Below are 19,169 nucleotides of genomic sequence, written 5' to 3'. Positions count from 1 at the left end.
AACTCCTTTGGTTCTCCTGTGTGGGAGCTTCTGAGTTGGTGCTCTACTTCTAGCTCCAGCCCTGAGGAACCCAATGACCTCCCCTAGCCATTTAGCTGGTGCCCAGATGGATACAATAGCCAGTTCCTGAAGAGGCTGAGTTAGGATGAACTTAGGGAGAAGGGAGAGCAGACATGCTGTTCCCAAGGTCCTTCCACTCTACCAACCTGCATGTGAGAGCTTATTTTTGTCAATCTGTATCTTTCTTGAGAGATAGGTAGTTCTGAAGCCTTGTATGGCCACTAATGCCAGCCAATTTCTGCTCTACGGGGCAAAGTCAGTCTGGTCACATCAAGAGGAAAATGGCCAACACACCTTCTGACTTGTCAAAGATACCAACAGATGGCTATGTTAAATAAATAACAAATGATGAGGAAGTTACACCCACGAATGAAGCTGAATGATGAAGTCAGCCTGACACCTACTGGATTACATGGAGGACCATCAGTGCTGTTTGTAACCGGACTTGACTATATTAATATAACCATGTATAGTGTTGTTATTATGTTTGCTTTAAAATAATCTTTAAAAGAGTTTTCTGTAATGCATAAAGAGATAATTCATCTAGTGGTAAGATACGTATCAACCTACAGGATGAGGCCGAAGGTTCATCAACACACAGCTCCATTTAGATGTTTTGTTTTTACAGCATACTTTTCCTAACTTTTGCAAAGATCTCCCCAACCTGAGCCCTAATGATATTTTTAGGTTGGTCGCATTTCACAGGTCTTAATTGTTCCCTTATTCTGCCTGCCACCAAGAAAACTAAAAGGGAGAAGAAGCTAGTATGACATCCTCTGAGGCAGGAATCCCATTTCTGGAATCTCTCCTTAAGCAACATTCCAAGAGAGCTTCAAAGTCAGGGATGAAAGTTAACATCACCAGTAATCAGTCATGTCAGTATCAAATATTTCCCGATATGATGCTGACAAAAGGGACTATCACCCCCGTGGTTATGCCAAAAATGCATAACTTCAATCCAATCATTAGAAAACACTGGACAAACCCAGACCGAGAGATATTGTACATGATAACTGGCCAGCACTCTTCAAAAGAGTAATGGTCATGAGACAAAGAATGGTCACAAGGAATGACTGAGGAACCGTTCAGACTGGAGGAGACTAAGGACACAACTAAATGCTATGTGGGATCTTGGACTGGATCCTGGGAACAGGAAAGAGACATTAGCTGGAAAACCAGTGAAATTCAAATTAGGTCTTAGATTAGTCAATCACAGAGTACAAATGTTAATTTTCTGGGTTTGATAATTATTCGGTGGTTATGTAAGATGTTCACACTCGGGGTAGGTAAAGAGCCGGTGGGGCTCTCTGTACTATCACTGCAACTCTTAGGTAAATCTGAAATTATGTCAGAATAAAGAGATTTTCAAAGTCAAGCATGAAATTGCTCACATATCATAACCGGAACTAAAGCTAAAACCAAAAAAAAAAAAAAAAAAAACCTGGAAGCTTTGAACAATGGTAGATCACTTTTCCAATCAATGGTATACCTACTTAACTAAGTCATTAACAGTAACCATCCCAAAGACCATAGCAACACCGCAAATGTTTAAGATACAAGATACAAAGTTGTCTCTATGAGATTCTAAAATATACATGAGTTTGATCAAAAGTTTGAGAAGGAGGTAGAGAAAATGAAAACAGGATATGGTAGGGTAGTGAGATTACAGTGATTTTTCTTTTTTCTTCTGAACATTCTATGTGGTTGTTATGTTTTCTTTAAAATAATGTTTAAAAGAATTACCTATAATTCATAAAGGGAAAATTTATGGCTTTGGGGTTGTGGTTTCTTCACTGAAACAAGCCAACCATAAGAGAAAAAGGAAGAAAATTATAAGACCATCTGCCTGAACTGCCACAAGGCAGCAAATTACAGGGATCAGTTCAGGCCTCTTTTCCAGTCCAGTCAAATGCCAGCAAGGTCCATTCCTTTAGCTACCACAATGTAACAAGTATCCATTTCTGGGTAGGCAAAATGCTCATCTGTTCTCCTACTGGGATGGGGTGATGAGCCTGGCAGAAAAAGGGAGTGAAATGTTGAATTTAGCTGAGATCCAGAATGTGTCCCCATGACATTCACATCACCAAGCTGGGGTTTAAAGATCCAGGCATGGCGACCACTCTCTGGGTCCTTACTCGGCAGAACATGCTGATCAAGAGCAGTTAGCAGTGCATTAGTGACAACCTCAGAGGCCTTTATCACTGGGCTTGTGTGTCTGGTGGCAGAAGTGTGCCTAACAAAAGATTTGGAGGGCATGATTGGCTTTGAGAAGACACACAGGTCCCCAAGGTATAGAAGCGGGCAATATAAAATGATAAATGATCAACAAATCCTTGCTCATTGGCTGACTAATTAATAATACCAATGATAATGTACTTATTGTGTGCTAAGCACTGTTCTAAGGATTTTACTTATATTAACTCATTTGATTTTCCCAATAGCCCCATTTTACAAATGGAAATACCGAGGCACAAAGAAACGAACTAACCTGCCTAAGGTCACAAGAAGAGTAAGTAGAAGAGATGAATTCAAATCCTTGAAGCATAGCTTGAGAGTCTGTGCTCTTTTAAGCACAATGCTAGTTTTCACTAATGGGCCGCAGTGAGTTAAAGAGAGGGAAGGAGCACTGGACAGGGATTCAGGGCTCCCGGACATCGTATCATGGCTATCGCAATAACTACCGTGTGACTCTGAGCAAGCCACTTGACCCTCTGGCCTCAGTTTCTTTGTCTAAAAAATGAGGAAGTTAGCACAGAAGTGCTCTGTAAGTCTATAACCAGTGAAGTTCCTTCTAAAAAGGGAGGAACCTTGGGCCTCAGGCCCCCAGCCCTGCCTCACCACACTGCCACGCTGCCTTGCACCCTCCACAGGGCCAGGCCCCTGCCCACACCGCTTGCCTCCCCTGTATGGGGACCTGCAGCGACCCAGGCCTGGGGCTTCCCAGGTTGGAGTTGTCTTCCCAGCCCCCATGGGGAGGAAACAGAGATACCTGTGGCATAACAAGCCCCCCTACACCTACTTGGCCATGGTTGCCTGGGTGGTACAGGCTGCACCCTCCCACAGGTTGAAGCTGCCCCAGATCATCCATCAGGTCCGGGCCACATTCCCCTTCTTCAGGGACTACCGTAGGGCTAGAAGGATTCCATCTGCCACAACCTCTTCTCAAACTGATGCTCCCGCAAGGTGCCTAAAGATCCTGGGAAGCTCCAGGTCAAGGGCAACTTCTGGGCGGTCGTCATGAGCCTGATCCTAGCTGAGGGGCTGGGGCTGCACAACATGGCCCTGTGTTGGGGCTGGCAGAGCAGGGGCTTGTGGGGAGCCTTTGCCAAGGACCTGGGCCCCTACATGCTGCACAGCTGGTGATACCAGCTCCCCACTTCCCAGCCACTGCCCAGTGAGGGCGTTAGCATAAAGTCTTTGCTAGGGGACACCAGGGAGAGGGCACCATGGAGCAGCCCAGGTCCAGCTGGCTCTGGGCACAGTAGGAAGGAGGTGGTGCCCACTCCAGTGCTGCCCTCTGAGAGGCCTCTGTGGCCCCTTCACCCCTTCCCTGGGCTCAGTAGAGCAGAGGGAGAGACTTCCCAGAGGGGAACCAGGAAGCCTGCACCCTCTCCCCTGAGCACAGAGTCTGCTCCTTCCACTTACTGCAGAGTACCCCAGACCCTGGGGGGCTATCCAGTGGGAGTCACAGGCCTTCACTTTGGGGGCAGCTGCCCACCTCCTACTTGCCCATCTACACTCCCAATGTGATAATGCTCTTGGTTCCAGTACTACCCATATCCTGTCCCCATGCCCACCTTCAATTGGCCCAGCCTACTAGGGGGTGGCCCCTGAAACCCATGGCCCCTCAGGGTTGTTCTGGGATCTAGATGCCCTTTTCCAGGGGATGCCACTCAACAAGAGCATCTATGATATGTGGGTTAGCCATGTCTGGGATCCACCTGCCTCCAGTCCAGGGGGTTGCTCTCCTGATACAGCCTGTGAGGCTCCCGGAACAGGGATGCTTTTCTCCCCTACCCCTTCCTGCCACCATCGGTTTGTTGGGAAACCAAGGCCAAGAGGACCAAGAGGTGTCTGTGGCCACAGAAGCCTGGAAACACTAGGCACCAGTGGTGCTGAGAATCCACGATGTTTATTGGACTATCCCACAAAGGGTTGTGACCCAGCTGGGCACCACCCTGGCCTCAATGGTCAGTCATGCCTCTCCTACCCCCAGAGGTAAGACTGGAAGGAATGGGGCTTTGCTTGGAGTAGCACCTTCCTGATCCTACTTTCTCTGGTCCTCTCTATCCATCCATTCCTTTCTTCCATCCATCATCCCTATGTGTCACTTCCGTTCCCTGGCTCTGGGCTAGGGGAAGGAGAACCAAATGGTGGCTCCAGCATAAAATCTTGTCCTCCTTCATCTCCTTGGGAATGAGGAAGCACCTTTTTGGGGAAAAGATAACAGTAAAGGAGTAAACAAACAAACAAAAAACCCCAAAATTGATGAACCTCAACCTATCACACCTTTATGCCAGCTCAGTCTTCCTGTCCAGAAAGCAAGAGGCACTTCCTGAATCATGTGGCCCGGATCGGGGAATGAGGATGAGCCCCTGATATGGTTTCAACACCCAGGTATACAGGGGCCTGGCATGTTCCTTAAGGTGTGATGGGGAAAGGACTTTAAAACCTTGGAAATCTCCCACCTGTTGTAGGTAACAACAGCAGAGTATAAACAAATGGAATGAACAATCAACACAACAGCTGGACAAGAGAGAAAAAACGAAGTATGTGTGTATGCACCTGTAAGGTGTAGGTTCCACATTGCATGTTCTTAAAAATTCATAAACATTTTCAGCGCACTGACCATTCTGGGGCAGGAGATACTCTTTCCCTGACTTTCCCTTTTGCTCTTCTCTAACCTGCCCACACCTACTATCCATCCATCCATCCATCCATCTGTTTTTTTTTTTTTTTTTGGTCAAATCATCATTCTCTGGAGTATGTTACAAAGTTTTTCCAGACTCTTAGGAAAATTGATTAACATCACGATATGCATTGATATCCTCTTGGGAGCAGGCAGGGGGTTGTTTCCAGCTTGCTAAAAGGAGTAAAAGTCATTTCAAAGCCCATGTAGTAGACCACATTCCTGTCTGTATGACATTATCTCCACTGGTTCTTTATCAACTCAAGCCCCTTTTATTCTACTACAACTGGCACCCCGTAATGAACAGTTTAGGAATGTTACCAAAGAAGGCAGATGGTTGTGTGTGTGTGCTTACAGTGCGGAAGAACTTCTGATGTTTCTCTTCATAACTACTGTTTTTAAAAACCCACAATTTTTAAATAAACTCCACCCTCAATGTGGGGCTTGAACTCACAACCCCAAGATCAAGTGTCACATGCTCTATTGACTGAGTCACCCAGGTGCCCCATAACTACAGTTTTTAAAAAGTCCCCTTGGGCTTCTTAAGAAAGGCAAAAACTCCTCAAAAACATCACCCAACATTTTTTTTTGGGTGACTCGTGTCCTGATTCATCCCGTTGAGGCCGGTGCACACGGAGGTAAACATGACCGACAGAGTCCTGTACACCTGGACGCAACCTGCACCCAGCATTCCCAGGTGGTGTCTCTTAGTCTGAATTCCCAGAGGCCTGGCTGCACTGGCTGTCCCCCGCTCTGGGTCGCCAAGTGCTCACCTCACCGTTGAGGACTGCTGACTCCTGGCTCCGGTCCGATGTGGGATGCACCACGGGGAGGGCTGTGGGTTTTATTGCGATGAGCTGCACAGATCCAGAAGATGTGTCAAAGGGATCAGCAGCCGCCTTGCCAGAGTTGTCAAAAAGCACCGCTCCTTCCTCTTCGTCACTCGCAGGCACTGAAGCACAACATAAACACCCTGATTTTTATGGTGTAGGGGAGCTGCATGATCCTGGGGGAATCTGTGTAAGGCTCAACGCCTAAGGACATTACTTTATTCAAAGTGACCTCAGCAACAATAGCACCTGGTTCTTTGCCAAGGGCTCACTATTGTTCAAGGGTTTCTCTTAAGATCTATACGAGTCATTCTTCCACTGCATGATCAATGGGTAGGAAAGAACTGTAAAGGTTTGAATATAAACAGTAACAATCATTCTTTCAAAATTGTGACAAAATGTTTTTGGGGAAAAAAAGTAAATTTTTTTTTCTCTATGTTTGAGTTGGAGATGAAAAAAGTACAATTTGGCCAAACCTGGCAACTATTCTTAAATACGACAGTCAAAAGAGTAACAGCATTCAGTTCAGTCTGTGCCACCAAAGCCATCCCGTTTTGCAAGATGTAAGGGTAGTAAGTCTTCCCTGGTCAACCAGCCATAGGAACTGCTGCTAACATTTGGTTTATTTTTTTCTTTCTCAAGGCTGCTTCTCCAATGATTTGGGTTAGGGTTTTTTCATTTGTCGAAACAAAAGAAAGCTAAGAAATAACTGCCAGAGAAACTAATTTAAAACTGTAGACAACTTCCCTAATTAAATAGAGTGAATTCTGCCTACACTCTGTTAAAGTAATTCTCCCTGCTGACAGATAATTCTGCCCTGATTGCTGAAAGACACCAGTCTGCCTCGTGCTTCCACAACTAAGCTGGCAGAAGAAGTTCCAGGGCCAGTAGTACCTTGCTGATTGACTTGTGCTTAAAGCACACTCCCATTAGGTAACTCAAAGAATGACAGTTTATGGAGCACGGCTGGGCAAGAGATAAATTAAGCCTGTTCAAACAACTAAACCAGTAGGCAATTTAGGAGCAAAATCGGTGTTCTATAAAATATGAACGTAATAGAAGTGTATTCATCTTTCCTACTGCTTGCTCAAGAGATCGGGACGTCATTTAAATTACCCAGAAACACATAGTTTGTATCATATTGTCACTCTATCATAATCATAGATTTGTCAAATTAAGCTGAGTAAATTGTTATTTTACGATGGGGCCAAAACACCTCATGGTCTAACAAAAGGCTATAATTGGAGTATTTCCTGCTTCTGTGGACTTATTTGCAAATAGGCCACCAAACAGCCAATGACAGAAGAAAATCGCTACTCACACATCTTTTAAAGTAGAGTTTTGCTGGTCAATTCTTGCCTGGCCACCATTATGTCAGACCTGGACAACTACTATGAAAGCCACCTATGGCAGCCAGCCTCCAAGATGGCACCCAAGATGGCCCTAGCCTCCTGATATTCACAGTCATGATGAACAGGACCGATCCATGTAACCAATAGGAAATAGCAGAAATGACAGTGTGTTACTTCCAAGGCTAGGTCATAAAAAAACAAAACAAAACAAAACAAAACAAAACAAAACAAAACAAAAAAACCCTTGTGGCTTCCACCTTGCTCTCTCGTGGATCACTTACTCTGGGGAAAGTCAACTACCATGTTATGAGGACACTCAAACAGCCCTATGAAGAAACCCACGCAGCACGAAACTGAGACTCCTTCCAATAACTATGTGAGCAAGCCATCTTGTAAGTGGACTGAAGTCCCAGTCAAGCCTTTAGATGACTACAACCCAGGTCAACATCTTGACTATGACCTCCTGAGGTACTCTGAGCCAGAACCACCCAACTAAGCCACTCCTTAATTCCTGATCTGCAGACATTACGTGAGATAATAAACATAGATTGTCATTTTGGTTGCCAGGTGTTGGGATGGTTTGTTATGCAGTGATACATACATAATCCACCTAAACAACCTCTCTCCTGTGAGCTTCCACCCTTGTTGTCCTACTTAAGATACATAGTCACAGCAGCCAGGATGATTATCTCTTCAAAAGGTAACCAGATCACAGGACTCCTATGATCATAACCCTCCAAAGCCTCATCTCTCTCAGAATAAAACCCTGAGTCTTTGTGAGTTGGCTCTGACCACCTGGCCGAGCACATGTCCTATCTCTCCCTTTATCCACTTTGCTCCAGCTACAATGGCCTGCTTGAACAGCCTACATCAGGCTTGTTCGCACCTCTGGGATTCTGTATTAGGTGTTCGTTCAGAATGCTCTTTCCCTAGGTCTTTACATGCCTGGTTCCTTCTTATTTTTCAACTGCAGCTTGAAAAAAAACTTCCTTATTCATGAATCTAAAATAACCTGCCCATCAGCTTGTTATGTTATACTTTCTGCATAGTACTTCTCTCTGCTGCCTTGTACTGATTTAACCTGTGCCCATCCCTGCCCCTAGAATATAAGCTCCATTCTTGCCTACCCTTTAAAAGGCAGATGTCTATTGCCTTTAATGGTGTCTCAGGCACTGGCTTTTCATAAGGATTTTCTGCATCAATGAAGGAAGGAAGGAATGAATGACTACAATTTCCTGACTTTGGAAAGGAGATTGTTGTTAGTTGTTAGTACTTGCAAAACAGGTGAACATGTAGAAGTTCAGGTTCTGTGATCACTAAACCATGCAGAGGGTGAAGAGACAGCACACAGCAGTTTTACTGATTCTGGGTTGTGACACCCTCACTTCCCATGTGGACAGGGTAAGGAGAGAGCATAACTATAATGGGATGGGAAAAGGATACCCTGGAAGTTGGACAAACTACAGTTCTTGCCCATCCTTATTCTCAAATAAGATTCGGATGTGTACAATAACCCCTCCAGGTTTATGAGAAAAATAATTAGTTATCCTGCTCCCTGCCAAAAGACTGATGTAAAAAGAGAATATGTTAAATATTCATTTATTAAAGTGTGGGAGTACAGCAGGTTCGTGGGAATATTTGATGCATAATTAGTCCCTAAAGGAAAAAATGTGGGAGAATGCTGAAGGAAAGGGCCACAGCTAAACCGTAGAAGTGCCCTGGACACCATCACATCAGCATCATCATAAATGTCACTGTCCCCAATCTAGTTGTATCTTATTTTCACTGTTGGTTTTAACTTCCATAAATCAGGAATTCCTTCCTTCCTTCCCACCTTCCTTCCTTCCTCCCTCTCTCCCTCCCTTCGGCTTGTCTTCCATTCCAAAAAAACACACTACTGATATTTTGGTGAGCTCTAACCTCACGGATATATGAGAATGTGGAGCCCTGTGATGAAGAAAAGGACAGGTTCTATGGAAGGTCCACCCCAGAATTCTGATGGGCTTCAGCATTTGCTGGATTTTACCTTAAACAAATCGGTCCCATCATTTCTGTGTGAAAATTTCAAGCTGAACCTCACTGAATGGGAACCTGAGGCACAAGAGAAGCGGCCAACCCTGAAAACTCACTTTCTGTTTCTTTCCGACAAAAATAAAATGCAATGAAGTACCATAAACCTGGAGAAAGGATGGCTTTTTGATAGAACAAACGTATTAAAACCTCAACATAGCACAGTAATTGGATTTCATTCATGCAGGCTGCTCTTGTTATTTCTGAGACTGATATTTAAATAATCAAAGTGACCTAAACAATAAGGAGGCAGGTAGAGTGGTGGAAAAACAAGAGCGGAAGGTCAGCAGGAACATTTGGGGCAGGTCAGTATCTCCCCAGCCAGGGTGGGGAGTGATGGGGTCTGAAACAGGCTCTGCTCCCTCCTCCCCTGTGGATTAAATGCAAGGGAGAGGGAAGGGCGTCATCTTATAAATGTGATTTACTGACAGAGGAGTCTGTACATTGTACATTTTTAAGCAAGCAAAAGGGCACAGAACAGTATGTACATTGATTCACTTTATTAACAAAGCAATACAACAAAAAACATTGTGTGTGTTGTCATATGCATAGTAAGAAGGTCTGAGAAAGACACATGCTGAGTTACTCAAGGTCATCTGAGGACCCGGGTGGGTGATGGGACATGTGTGGGAGGACAGATTTTGACTTGACTTTATATATTTCTGGGAAGCCTTCTGTGAGCTGGCTTGGCAGAGAGGTGATAGGTAGGATTTCTGGTGGTCTCACGTAGGATAGATATTCCAGGAAAACCCCACGTGCCAGACCCTGATTCTGGTGTAGAAAGCACAGCCTCTGTGTTACAGGCCATGGGGAATTCAGGAGAAGAAGAAATTCAAGAATCAAATCAGTATGACAATTTAAACCAGTGCTTTATATAATGGCTGGAAATGGGAATGGAGACCACATTTTCCCTGCAGAAGACAAATCTATTGTGCAACATTATTCCTTGTTTTTCTTTTTTAGGCCAGAAAAAAGAAACAAAGGAATATTCTGGAGCTACCTCCAAGAGAGAGTCCCTGAACCACACTCCATCAAATTCCTTTAAAAGGGAAGCACGCCTAACCCCAGTGCCAGATTGTTTGGCTTTTCATGTGGCATTTCTGTAGGATGCCACCTAACAACCCACTGAGACCTGAAAGGAATTTCTTCTAATATGAGTGGCAGCACCAGGTAGTTGAACCTGGGCTCCAGTCAGCCAGCATCAAACATGGAAGGGGTGCATGGAGATGATGGCCAGGACAAAGATGGGGCCAGGAGGAGGGGACACACAAGGATGTCCAACAGACACAACGTATAGATAGTGCAGCAACACAGTAAGGCTGTGTTCTGATGACTTTGAAATAAACTCCAATGCCCATCCTTTATAGGGAGGGAAAAGATCTGTGTGAGAGAGAAACCAAACAGATACGTTTCCCTGGAGAATAAAGGCAGAAGCACAGGCTGAGTTTTATGATGACGGATTTATTACTGTGCTGTTTTTCCTAGGAGAGGTGGATTGGTGGCATCTGGATTCACTGGCAGAGACTGAACCCCTAAGACTTATCAAGGGAGTGAGGGCAAGAAAATGAGAGGAATCTCCACGACCAGCAGTAAGTCAGAGATCTGCTGCCCAAGTGGACCTGTGGCTAGGAATCCTGTCAATTCAGCCAAGAATTAGAAACATTCCAGGCAAACACCAGCTCATGCTGCACAGGGCTTTTCTAAGGCACTGCTCAATTCCATAAGAACAGGGAGCAGAGGGCATGAGACACAATAATGCAGAAAAGGGAGAGGCGATACCCCAGGAGGTAGTTAGCAGACTCCTGACCCTTCTGGGGCACACCAGAGAGAAGAAGGTAGGGTTATAGCGCATGGGTCTGTGTGAACGTGGGCGCACATGTGTGTGCAAGTGTGTGTGGGACGGGCCCAGGGGTGGTGATGGCAAGGAGGGCTTCTCACCATTTCTCTTCCGTGCCTCCTCCTTTGTCACTTTCTGCTGTGCCATTACATTCTGGGGCGAGCGCCTCCCTGAGCTGGGCTTCCCTGATTCCTTGCTGATGACAGAGCCATTCTCACTGGGCGACCTGCTGGAAGTAACCATAGCAACAGGGAGATGGTAAGTTTCGACTCCAGCAGCCTCCTCTCAAGGTTATTTTATTTGTGCAGTTTATGTCTGTCGCCTTTCATTCTGGTTTTATCCACAAAGAAGAAATGATACAGGAAAAGAAAACACAGCAAGCCCCACACTACAGCGTGGGTTAAGCAGCTGGTCGCTGTGGAGTGCATTGTTTACGTGGAGCGCTTAGCTCCAAAGAGAAGTTCAGTGAGCGCGGCCCTCAGGTCCCATCTCTGTTCCATTAACCCCCAGTGACTATGGAAACGGCGGTGATGGCGTTTGTAAGCATGCCCTCTTTTTAAAACACGGCACTTTGGATAGTGTTGCAGAGCATTTGATTCACGTGACATCTACAGGGACGTGCATTAGACACGGTTCTCTTTGCCTATTCCCTTTACAGATATACTTTGACCACTAAAGCTTAAGTCACTCCACCACTGAGTTATTCTGTCTTACACATATCCGCACGTGTGCACACAAGCACATTCTTTCACTGTGCTAACTGGTAACCACTTACACTTGAAACTACCAATTTCAGCTATTGATTTCTTCAGGAAATATGTCATGTGCACCAGCTTTGTGCTGGGCATTATGCCAGGTACACTGGTATACAGAAATACTAGGACACCACCCATGCTGTCCAAGGGCTCCCCATCACAAGCACCAAGTAGGTGCCAAAGACTATGCAGAATGCTTTCAAAACTGTTAGTGGATCATTACGACAATCCACTGGTTTGGTGACTGTCACCCTTGTTTAGCAAGTGAGGAATGTGAAGGCGAGTGGCAAATCAGTCCTGGAAACCAGCGCTCCCCCTGCAGGTAGGGGCTCTCCTCCACACCAGAGTGCCTACAGAGTCCTACAATGTCCTCAGATGAGGCAGGCATTACATAGGGCAAGCCACAGGGCCTTCTCCCCTTCCCTTAGGTGGGGGGTGATTCTGATCTTCTGAAACTCTGTGGGAAACGGACTCTTAGAGCCCCTGCTGAGGTTTGTGCTCCCTCAGGTCTCGGATCATCATAAAGTCCAACTGCCTTCCCTTCTGTGGAGACAATCAGGAGGCAGATATCCAGAGGCCTCGTCAAACTTCTTATTCTTCTCTGTCAATTGTCCACATTCGGAACCTAAAGGCCCCTACAATGGAAAATTGGCTGGAATAACACGTAGTACTTGACCAGTAAGTAAGCAGCTTTTTAAGTGGAAGCTATGTATCTTTGTAGATGTTCTTTTTCCTTCCCCTCCCTTTTCCCTTTTCATCCTATGGGAATGGAGAATTCTCGGTCCTGTACTCTTTAGTACACTTCAGCACCCTAAAACCGTGACCAATGACAGTGCCCACTCACATCCATGGGATAATGCAAAATCTGCCCAGAGGGTTCCACAGAACAACAGAACCAAATGAGACATTCCTTGCCAAAGTTCCACAGACAACTGTAAGTTTAGGAAATGTTGTCTATTATATTCCTTCTTTGGGTGCTCCTAATGCACATTAACATATCAAAGGCCCCATCAGTCCTATCATAAACGGTCCTATCATCTCCTTTTGTTTAATCCACTATTTCCCAGTTTATTTGGCCCCAAATCTCCTTCACCATAAGATAGAAATACAAAGAATGCAGCTTGAGAAGATATAGATAAGGCATTAATTTTTTTTAAAGATTTTACTTTTTAAAGTAATTTCTAACCCCCAACATGGGGTTCAGACCCACAACCCTGAGATCAAGAGTCACATGCTCCACTGACTGAGCCAGCCAGGTGCCCCCGATAATTTATTAAGTGTATATAATTTACCCAACATCTATTTGAGCACAGAGTGCTGCCTATACAAATATACATACAAAGAGAAGACATAAGCCCTTGGATGGTTTTCAGAACCTCACAGTTAATGGCACCTACTTTTCCAACTGGCTTTGTTAGGACAACAAGGCTTTCATTGAGGTCCAGAAAGGAAGAAAGGGGAAAGGCTTCTTATAACCCATTTTCACGTTCATGATATACTTAACAGTGTTTGTATCATTTGCATAGTCTTTCCTTCATTTGATCCTGAAACAATTTTCTGGCTGTTCCTCTCAACTCCAAGGAAAGGTATGAATGAACACATTTCTGGGGAGAAACTCCATCTCTGCTATACTCTTTCATCCACTTATGAACTTACGTTTACATGGAGCCATCAACCCAAACTTCTGGTCAAAAACATAAGGTGAGACTTGTGTATGTGTCCACTCACATGACAGTAACAAAACTGTTTCTGAGAGCAAGAAAGTGCCCCTTGTGAGGCCATAGTTTTAGGCTACTGAACTCAACAGTTCCCCTCCCCCCCTTCTGGGGGGATATGGGTGTACATGGAGTCCGGATGAAGAGTCATGGAGGTGGGGATTAATCAATTGCTGAACAATTATGGCCAATCACTGAATTAAAGTACCCATTGCCCATGGCTGTCCCTATGAGGTTGATTCTCTATCTTTGCCCATTAGTCCCAGTCACAGGCCAACGAAAGAGCATCCCCAGGAGCCTTAGTGAGAGGAAAAGGACCTGCAACACCTATCTGATTATCTGCGAGTGGCTGAATCCTCAGATTTCAGTTTGAAAACCATTTTTAAAAACTGAGATACCTTGGGGCGCCTGGGTGGCGCAGTCGGTTAAGCGTCCGACTTCAGCCAGGTCACGATCTCGCGGTCCGGGAGTTCGAGCCCCGCGTCAGGCTCTGGGCTGATGGCTTGGAGCCTGGAGCCTGTTTCCGATTCTGTGTCTCCCTCTCTCTCTGCCCCTCCCCCGTTCATGCTCTGTCTCTCTCTGTCCCAAAAATAAATAAACGTTGAAAAAAAAAATTAAAAAAAAAAAAAACTGAGATACCTTAATGACCATCAAATCACTGGTTTCTCCTATTTTTCACTTGCAAAACTTTTCGGATCACCTAACAGACCCATTCTGAGAGGTTATGCAGGCCACAACCAGCAGGAATGAGGAGACTGATGTGGCAAGACGGAAACGCCAGAAAAATAAATGCAAGGTGGGTTTGGTTTTGGTTTCAGCATCTTAATATCTTCCCAAATGCATTGGACTCCCATGGTCAGCTGAACTGGAACAGAGGTGAGGTTTCTCGCATAGCTTTGGCAATGATACAGCCCTTAGTAAATTTCTGTTTTTATGGTAACATTATGAAGCAAATGTAGAAATCATTCAGCTGCATAGACACTGTTTTCTTTATCTATATTTGTTTCATAAGCCCATATTTCCTAATAAAATTCTGGGGGTAAGTAATTGAGTTTGTTTACCAAAAGTAGATTCCTTGCTAATTCAAGAAGAAATGCTTGTTCTAAAAAAAAAAAAAAAAGACCATTTTTAAAGAAATCCTTACATAATTTAAATCATTCAACTAGAATGGGTAGAAAATAATTTTTATTCTTCCCAGCAGTGCTATGTTAATATTCTCATTTTAGTAATTCTATTTACCTCTTTTCAGTGTCCTCTAGTAGGTGATAAATATATTTTTAACATGCCTGTATTGTATTTGGCAAAGATCATAATGAGAATAATTACTGCAGGTAATCCTACTTGCCAGTCAACTCAGATAAATAATCTATTGCTTCATATGTTTCAACTCTTCATGCTGAGGCAGACTCTTGCAGTTCTGATCCCAATTTATTCTCACCTCCCTGTAACCAAGCTTTGGTAGCCTCCTCCCACACTGACTCTGGACTAGACCATGTGTCTTATTTTGGCCAACAGGACAGTAGTGAACTTGACACAAGCAAAGATTTGAGAAGTGTTGCCCTTGGGGGCTTGTTTTCTTGCGGTACATGGAACACCCTGTGAGACAACCTGTGAGAAATCCAGAGCTGGCCTGCTGGAGGATGAGAGACCATGTAGCCCCAGTTACCTGGCCACCCCAGACAAGGTTATCACCAACAAGCCAGCCTGGCCAACCTACCACCTGACCACAGACACATGAGTGAGCCCAGCTGAGATTAGCCAAGCCCATCTTAGCCCAGAACCACCACCCTGAGCTGAGCCCAAACTTCTGACCCACCAAAAATCAGGAGCTAAATAAAAGGCTGCTATTTTAAGCTGCTAAGCTGTGGAGTAGCTTATTGTGGAGCAATAGATAACTCATCCACATCCCCTCAACCTTCTTTCCTACCCAGGCTGAAATCCAACCCTCTGTTTCTCTGTACCTCTGAGGTACAAAGAGCTCCTGGAGGGAAAACAGAGACTTGTTGCACGACTCCAGCACAAACTTTGTGTATTTGACACAGACAATCCTTCTTTCCCCTTCAAACTACTCCCTTCTCTTGGCTTCCTGGATTCTATTCTTGCTTTGTCCTCCCCAGGGCTTTTTTCCTGATGCTTTTTGGTCTCCTGTGCTGATTCCCCTTCATCACCTGGACCTCTAATCATTGTAGTGTTCCAGGGGTCAGGTCGTGGGTCTCTTTTCTATCTATACTCTCCCAGGTGACCCCATCCAGTGTCACAGCTTAACTAAATACTGACAACTCCTCATTTATATTTCTACTCTGGACCTCTCCTCTGAACCCCAGACTTCTACAGTTAGCTGAGTTCTGAACACTTCCACTTGAATGTCTAAGTGACATCTCAAACTTAACATGCCCACATCCAAACTCATGATCATCCCCTACAAATTTCTTCTCTTCTAGTCCTCTCCCATACAACCAATGGCAAATTCATCCCTCTCTATTTCTACTCCTCCCAACAATCTATCAGCAAATCAAGGCTAACTACAGCTTTTCCTTCAAAAGATGTCTAGAACCCTATCACTTCTCACACCACCATGCCTTGGCCCACACCACCATCCACATCACCTGGACTACTGTCATAACCTCCTAACTGTCTCTCTGCTTCCATTCCACTTCTACACCATCTGTTTTCCATACAGCATCCTTTAAAATGGCAAGTCACATCATGTCACTGTTCTTCTCAAAACCCTCCAATGACTTCCGATCTTTACTCATGATGAAATTCCAAGTCCTGACTTTGATCGATAAAAGCCTAATATGATCAAATTCAGGCAACTTCTCTGATTCATCCACCACTACTTCCTCCCTAGTTCACATCAGTCTCTTTGGCCTTCTTGCTCTTCTTTAAGTATTTTAAGAGATTCCCTCCTCTGGGCTTTGCACACACTGTTCCATCTGCTTGGAACATTCTTCTCCAAGATAGCTTTGAGGCTTACACATCATTTCATTCAGGTCTTTCTCAAGTGTCACTTTACCAGAAAGGCCGTCCCTGACTTCCTAGCTAAAATAGCAGCATGTCTCCCTTTCCATTGCTCTATCTTCTTACCATGCTTTGGTTTTCTTCTTCATAATGCATCACCACCCGACTTACTATGTATCTATTTCTCAGTTTATTGTCTATCTCTCCCCACCAGATTGTGAGCACCGTGAGAGTAGGAACTTTGTCTTGTTCCCTGCAGTATCCCCAGTGCCTGGTAAACAGCAATCAGTTAGTATCTATTAGGTGAAGGGAGGGAGAGAAAAAAGGAGGCAGAGATGATGTAGCTTTTCTAGCATCCATTGTGGTCTCAGGCAATGGAGAAGGGACTTGGCAATGGCAGTTGGTTTGGCCAGCCAACAAGCCTTGCCATAGAATTCATTACCTCTTTATAACACTATTGTAAAGTCCTTACAACAAGTCTCCTGGCCTCTAGCCTAACCTCTTCCATCTATCATCCACACTGCCACTGGAGCAGTCTTTCTAAAATTCAGACTGGACATCACTGTCTTCCCAAAGAACTTTTAGTGGCTTCCCACTGCCCAGAGAATAAAGGTCAAACTCCATAGCCTGGCGGTTAAGACCCTCCACAATTTTCACTTATCTTCTGGTTTCATCCTTACTGCATCCCAACCACTGTGAACTCTAAACCCTAGGGACATTTGCCCTTATGTGAATTATCTCTCCACAACTATTGACACTCTACTCACCCTCTGAGGCCCAGCTAAAACATAAGCTCCTCCCCAATCCTTTCCCTCATCAGATTTAAGTTCTTCCTTTCTTTTCCATAGTACTTCGTTCAGACTCCTCTATGAGCACCTGCACATCATGCTTGGTTTCCAGGTATTTATCTCTTGGTGTCTCCATCATGAGATCCTTGTGGGTCAGGAACCAATCATAAACCTTTCTGTAGGCCTCCCAATGCCTGTCAAAGTGCTCTGTTCATGGTAAAAGCTCCTAAAAATGGTTTTTGAACTAAAACCATACACTACTGAAAAACTGCCAGATAAAATACAACTCTACTGAATCAAAGGCACTGCTTTTAAAATAAGTTAAAAAATCTAAGTGTGATGCCAGTGCCAAATTTGTTGTAATAAATATGAAAGCAAAATTTCTACTCTTGTGGCTGATCAGTGATGTAAAACCTTATGAATTATGGCTCATGAGAAGCAAGTATTGTGATTCTTGTCACCTACTTTAGTCTCCTCAAAAACTCAAAATAAGCATGAAGGGGATTTTGTTTTTAATGTTCATTTATTTTTGAGAGAGAGAGAGACAGAGGTGAGCGGGGGTGGGGCAGAGAGAGGGAGACACAGAATCCAAAGCAGGCTCCGGGCTCTGAGCTGTCAGTACAGAGCCTGATGTAGGGCTCAAACTCATGAACCATGAGATCATGACCTGAGCTGAAGTCAGATGCTTGACTGACTAAGCCACCCAGACACCCCAAGGGGAGTTTTTTTTTTAAGTTTATTTATTTATTTGGAGAGAGGGTGGGCATGAGCTGGGGAGGGGCAGAGAGAGAGAGAGAGAGAGAGAGAGAGAGAGAATTCTAAGCAGGCTCCACACTGTCAGCAGAGAGCCTGAGGTGGGGCTCAGACCCACAAACTATGAGATCATGATCTGAGCCGAGATTGAGAGTTGGATCCTCGACCGACTGAGCCACCCAGGCACCCCTGAAGGGGAGAATTTATTTATTTATTTATTTATTTATTTATTTATTTATTTATTTATTTATTTTTAAATGTTTATTTTATTTTTTCAGAGAGTGGAAGCAGGGGAGGGGCAGAGAAAGAGGAGGGCGGAGGATCCAAAGCAGGCTCTGCCCTCACAGCAGCAAGTCCTATGTGGGGCTCGAACTCACCAACTGTGAGATCATGACCTGAGCCGAAGTCAGATGCTCAACCAACTGAGCCACCCAAGGTGCCCCGGAAGGCGGGAATTTTTAAAGAGAAAAGTGGTATTAACTTGAGGCTTCCACTGCTCTCACCATCAATGATTTCCCTTTTTGATTTGGAGAGGCAGAAGTTGATCCCATGCCTACCTCTTTCTGGTTTCGGTGGACTTGGCCGTCTTGATGGTGCTTCCGTCCTGGGCGATGTCTCTTTCCTGAGAGGCAGGAGCATCTCTAACAGGGAGCGGTAGGACCACCGTTTCCTGAGTCACAGGGACAACCTCCTCATCCGCCCCTTGCTGGCCCAGGTGCTGCTTGGCATAGTCAAAGCCTTGCACAGGCTGCAAAGAGGAAACAGATTTGTGGTCACGTTTTTGGCAAAGTGTGACTCTAATGACGGCTTTAAGAGAAGATGGGCAGGAGAGTGCATGTGATTAGGACCATACTTAGCTTTCTGATGAACGAGAGTTAACCCAAATCTCCCTCATAATTTCTATCTGTGAAATCAGAATCTGTGCTAATTCCACTTAGCTATAGAATCTCTATGGGGAAGACTTACTTGGAAAAATGAATAGTGTAAACAAGATGCAAATATGTGTGTGAGAACAAACTTCTTCCAGGAATTAAAAAAAAATGTTTATATACATTTATTTATTTTTGAGAGACAGAGTCAGAGCACAAGTGGGGGAGGGGCAGAGAGAGGAGACACAGGATCTGAAACAGGCTCTAGGC

General features: G+C 44.7%; 1 protein-coding gene across 1 annotated transcript in view; it reads right to left on the bottom strand.

Annotated features, from left to right (window-relative positions):
* KIAA1549L (KIAA1549 like) overlaps positions 1-19,169 on the bottom strand; it is a 116,229-nt gene that overhangs the window by 49,296 nt on the left and 47,764 nt on the right. Inside the window, exons 11-13 of the mRNA XM_047072033.1 lie at positions 18,588-18,778; positions 11,160-11,287; positions 5,743-5,921 (exon numbers count right to left, since the gene is read on the bottom strand). Of these exons, the coding sequence (XP_046927989.1) occupies positions 5,743-5,921; positions 11,160-11,287; positions 18,588-18,778 (498 nt within the window). The remainder of the gene's footprint in view (positions 1-5,742; positions 5,922-11,159; positions 11,288-18,587; positions 18,779-19,169) is intronic.

The sequence above is a fragment of the Lynx rufus genome, unplaced genomic scaffold, assembly GCF_022079265.1.
Source record: "Lynx rufus isolate CCGP_SWC_20201006 ecotype Redwood Valley unplaced genomic scaffold, mLynRuf1.p SCAF_9, whole genome shotgun sequence".
Classification (NCBI taxonomy): Eukaryota; Metazoa; Chordata; class Mammalia; order Carnivora; family Felidae; genus Lynx; species Lynx rufus.
This window is presented reverse-complemented; position numbering and strand designations above follow the sequence as displayed.